Source organism: Loa loa, assembly GCF_000183805.2.
Source record: "Loa loa unplaced genomic scaffold supercont3.419, whole genome shotgun sequence".
Lineage (NCBI taxonomy): Eukaryota > Metazoa > Nematoda > Chromadorea > Rhabditida > Onchocercidae > Loa > Loa loa.
In genome coordinates, this window is record NW_018108599.1 from 27566 (window position 1) to 32601 (window position 5036).

General features: G+C 25.4%; 1 protein-coding gene across 1 annotated transcript in view; it reads left to right on the forward strand.

The window, feature by feature from the left end:
• Positions 1 to 1939: 1939 nt before the first annotated feature.
• The window catches only part of LOAG_18643 (beta-glucuronidase), a gene marked incomplete at both ends in the record, with an annotated part of 6643 nt that continues 3546 nt past the window's right edge, over positions 1940 to 5036 (forward strand). The window contains 7 exons of the mRNA XM_020451307.1: positions 1940 to 1999; positions 2343 to 2465; positions 2616 to 2786; positions 3080 to 3279; positions 3512 to 3633; positions 3850 to 4034; positions 4409 to 4552. Coding sequence (XP_020304918.1) covers positions 1940 to 1999; positions 2343 to 2465; positions 2616 to 2786; positions 3080 to 3279; positions 3512 to 3633; positions 3850 to 4034; positions 4409 to 4552 — 1005 coding nt within the window. The remainder of the gene's footprint in view (positions 2000 to 2342; positions 2466 to 2615; positions 2787 to 3079; positions 3280 to 3511; positions 3634 to 3849; positions 4035 to 4408; positions 4553 to 5036) is intronic.

Consider the following 5036-nt stretch of genomic DNA (forward strand, 5'->3'; position numbering starts at 1 on the left):
GTTCAAACTTTGAGAACAAGATCCATTCTGATTGATTGCATTTATGTTCAAACTTTGAGAACAAGATCCATTCTGATTGATTACATCTGTGTTCAACTTTGTGATCAAGATTCATTCTGATTGATTACATCTGTGTTCAACTTTGTGATCACGATTCATTCTGATTGATTACATCTGTGTTCAACTTTGTGATCAAGATCCATTCTGATTGCTTTTATTTGTGTTTAGCTTCGTAATACATCCTAATACATGCATTTCAAAACTTAAAAATTTAGCATAAATAACACTCCCATTTTAAGAAAATTTGTTTGTTGAATTAAAAAACATGTGCAGTATTATATGTTTCATTAAAATCAAAAATGAAGAAATTCAATTTTTAAGAAATTTAATTCATTTTTCGGATTATCACACATACAATTTAACAAAGGTTTGTTAGCGCTTTTGAATACATTAAAATTAGGTAATTTTTACTTCATTTCTGTAAAAATATTATATTTTTATTGAAATGTTAAAACAATTATTCACATTATTTCAAATATCTTTTTTCAGAAATGATTATAAATGAATACAATTATTGGATATGCCTTCTACTGTACAACCAAATAGTTGATTGTATTGAATGCTTTTATAATAATTTCCTGTAAAATACATTTAAAATAATGTGAATAATTTTGAAATTTTCATATTATCATATATTTTGCCTTTTGTTGATAATATCTTTGTCCATAAGTTTACTTTTCGAATTTGATAAATTTGAAATCTTTAAGCATTTCTAACGATCAAAAGGTTTTTGTATCGAACAAACAATTGACTAATTAATCTATCAAGGATAAAAGTTGCATAGGAATAAATAGGAAAATGTTATCACCAGTTTAAGTAATATTATTTTGAAAAAAAAAAAAAACGAGAATTCCGAAGTGTTTCTTAGCCATATTGCTTAATTTTATATCTATCTATTGGTATTATTTATTTGATAAATGAATGAATTGCATATTCTGTTAAAATGTGATTAAATTCGTATTACTAAATGACTTAGAAAAAATCAACTTTTCATTTCTTTTATTTTTTAACATTTTTTTCATTTACTGTAAAAATACATCCATTTTATTCGTTTCGCCGAAATGAAAACTTTATTTTTTTTTTCTGAAAGCACAAATAAATGAAGAAGTAGAAATGCAACAAAAATATTTCATTGTTTTAATAATTTGAAAAGAAAATTTGATTTAAAACGAAAAAAAAATTTTAAATGAAAATGTTAAAATGTCAAAATGGTTTAAAAATGACATTTATATTCATCCAAATTACTGAAATAATTTTGATTCATATTTTTATAAGTTATCGATTGAATTGAACAACGAAATAAGTGATGCATCAATATTCAGCATCCAAATTTATGTCGCAAAATATTCCTCAGGTTATCTTGCAATACCAAAAAAAAAAAAAAAAAAAATGATTTTAATTGTGAAAAAAACTTAGCTGATTACTCCAATTCTATCAATCTTGCAAAAGTGGTCCTCCTTAACTACTAGGTTACATAATTAACTAAATTCATTAATTTATATTGGATGATAGAAAGATTTATATCATTTTTTGTTTATCAGTTTCAATAAGATGATAATGATAATAGTGATATCTCTGGCAATCACTAAAATTTTCTGCATAGTTCATTACCCTCTCATAACTTTTTGGTTGTAAATTAATTGTAACTTTTTCAGTGATAACAAATTATGTACAACATAACCTGATCGTTCGCAATCTTCTAAATTTGATACTTCTGTTGGTATCGTTTCATTGTGTTACTGTTTGGTAATTAACTTAACCGTAACTTTTTTAATGATAGGAAATAGTTTTGTAGTAAAAATCATTAATTTATCAAGCGTTGTTTGATGCCTACCTTTTTTTTTTTTACCTTTATAAAAATGTTAGCCAAATTTTAGAAATGTTTCTGCTGCTATTATCAATAGTAATTCCTACAGTTTGCTCAATACTACAAGTACAGGTATATCGTCACATTAAGTATGTACATATGATATATAATCCATGGATATACGTTTAATTAGGTGATAATAAAAATTTTACCAAGTATTCTTTATTCATTACTAGATAAAATATTTGAAGGATTATATTTTTAAAATAAATTATTTAATTTCTATGAAATTATTCCATTTAAGATATTAATTACATTAAGCAAAGTAAAAATAAAAATTAAAAATATTTTACATAAATAAAATTCTACTTTTACTGCAAGTAATTGTAATTTGTTTAGGTAACAATGAAGCAAAAAAGTAAGTTTGGTTTGAATTAATTAATAAATTAAGTAATAAATTATTGGTGATTTATAGAGAAATGAGCGACGATTCTACGATCAATTAGATGGTTTATGGACATTTGTAAGAGAGGAAATGAATTCACCTTCCGTAGGTATAACACGTAAATGGCATTTATACGATTTGTCACAATTCGAGGTATTACTATCAGTCTAATAATTTTTATTATTTTAATTTTTTTATTGATAAATTTTTCCGTTATTTGAATTAATGAAATATTGGTTATTTCAACTAACAAATCTATTACCCGTTCTAATTTTAACAGACCTAACTTTGGTAGACTTTCAGAATGCGACTGTGATGCCGGTTCCGGCAGCTTTTAATGAGCTAACAGCAGATCGTGAAGTACGTGATCATGTTGGATGGGTTTGGTATCAACGTAAATTTTTCCTCAGCGTACGTGATAAACCTTATCGGCACTTTGTCCGCTTCTCAAGTGTACAATATTACGCTGTCGTCGTAAGTTCATTAATTTACATTAATGTTTTTTATCATCTCCAGATATTGGTTATCCGTTGCGATGCATTGTTTAGCATTATTTCCACTTTTATAAATTGCCTGCAAATACTAGCTCTTAAAATAATTTATTTCATAAATGACTCGGATAATAAGGTTATCGATTAAGTAGTAAGAAATAATTTTGCATAAATGACATATACATATCTGTTTATCTGATTTATTTTAGAATCAAAAATTTTGAATCCACTTTTTTTTTTTTTTTTTCAACAAAGTAAATAGATTTGAAGATTTAGTTCATAAACAACAGAATTATTGGCATTCATGTGGGTGGTCATCTACCGTTCGAAATCGATATCACAAATCACATTTTGTTTGACAATGAAAATCGTCTTACTGTAGCGGTGAACAATACAATGACCTCAAAGACAATACCACCCGGTGAATTTCGGTATATCCAAATACAACGTGGTGAAATTAAACAATATTCCGAAGGGTTCGTTATTTTAGAAGTAACATTTTTATGGAATTCAATAAAAATTTATGATATAAATCCATACATATATAGGAAATTTATAAGATGAATATGGTAAAGTAAATTTAAAATAAAATAAACAATAATATCATTTTTAACTCTTACAACCTTTAATTCCATTCATGAAAACATAAAATTTAACATTTAAATCTGAATAAAGTAAATTCTGACATTCTATTGTCATCATTTCCAGATTTTTTAAACAAACATGGAATTTCGATTTCTTTAATTATGCTGGAATACTGCGACCTGTTTATATCACCCGGAAACCATTCACATATATTGATGACATTAGCATTGAAGCCGGAGCAGATGGTAAAGAAAAAAAGGCCAAAATTTGCGAAAACTTTTCTATGAAAATAAAATTTAATTGAAATCAATTTTGAAAAAAAAACAATAATTTATTCTAAAAGAAGTATTGATTATGATAGTTTGCTTATAAATTCATCTATTTTTAATTTTTTAAACTAACCTCATCTTTGGTAGCATTTTAGTATTAATTATTTCTCGCCTCATGATGATAAATTGCAGGATCTTTCGGTTACAAAGTACATGTTGTACCGAACACTGATTTAGTAACAATTCAAATTACCGTAATGGATAGAAATGATACAGTGATATTTGAAAGTAATCAATATCATTACACTGGTCGTATCGATAATATCCAGCCATGGTGGCCTCGGGATATGGGAGCTCCTGTATTGTATAAATTTATGGTAAAATACTAGTACTGTAATGGCTAGGCATCATAATTTTTTTTTTTTTTTATTCTAACATATCATAGATTATAATACTTTTAGTTGAAGTAAATTTCCTAAAAATACAGTGGTAATATTGTCATTTATTACTTCAAGAGATGGATAAAATTGAATTGGAATTTTGAATTTTGAATTTGGAATTGGAATTTTGAATTGAATTTGGATTTACATTTCGTGGAAATGTGTATAAAATTTAACTAATTTTTCATCTAATATTACTATTTTCAAATAAATCAATTGAATTGGGAATGGGAAAAAAAAAGAAAGAAGAATGCAATTAATATAATGAAATAAAGCAAACACAATTAGTAGAGATTAAAATAAATTTCCAGGTTCAATTAGCAATGTCAGGTATTTTAATCGATGTATATCGTTTATGGTTTGGTTTCCGGACCGTAAATATTTCGGGGCATCAAACTTTCATAAATGGAAAGCCATTTTATTGTCATGGTTTTGGTATGCATGAGGATTTTGAAGTATGTTTTTTTTCCCCCCGCCAATAATGGTTAATGTTAATATAAGTAACCTAATTTATTTGGCAACAACAGGATCGTAAGAAGTTATGAATTAGAAAATACCTGGAAATAAATGTATTAGATAATAAATTTATTACTATTTCTGATTTTTATAAATTTATTACTATTTCTGATTTTTATAAATTTATTACTATTTCTGATTTTTATAAATTTATTACTATTTCTGAATTTTCATGTTTAATCACATTTTTTTTCCCATTCAAAAATACAAAAAAAAAAGAATGTTTTGATGATTTAAATAATGAGATGTTTGCTAAAACATTTCAAATTAATTATTATCTAATTGAGATATTTTTTGAAATTTAATTAATTACAAATTTAGTGTTAGCAACTATTAGTAATAATTGCATGCAACAAAATTGGGAACTATAGATAAGGAAAATTATTATTTTCATATCTTAATTTAAATCTTGTAAATTGGAAA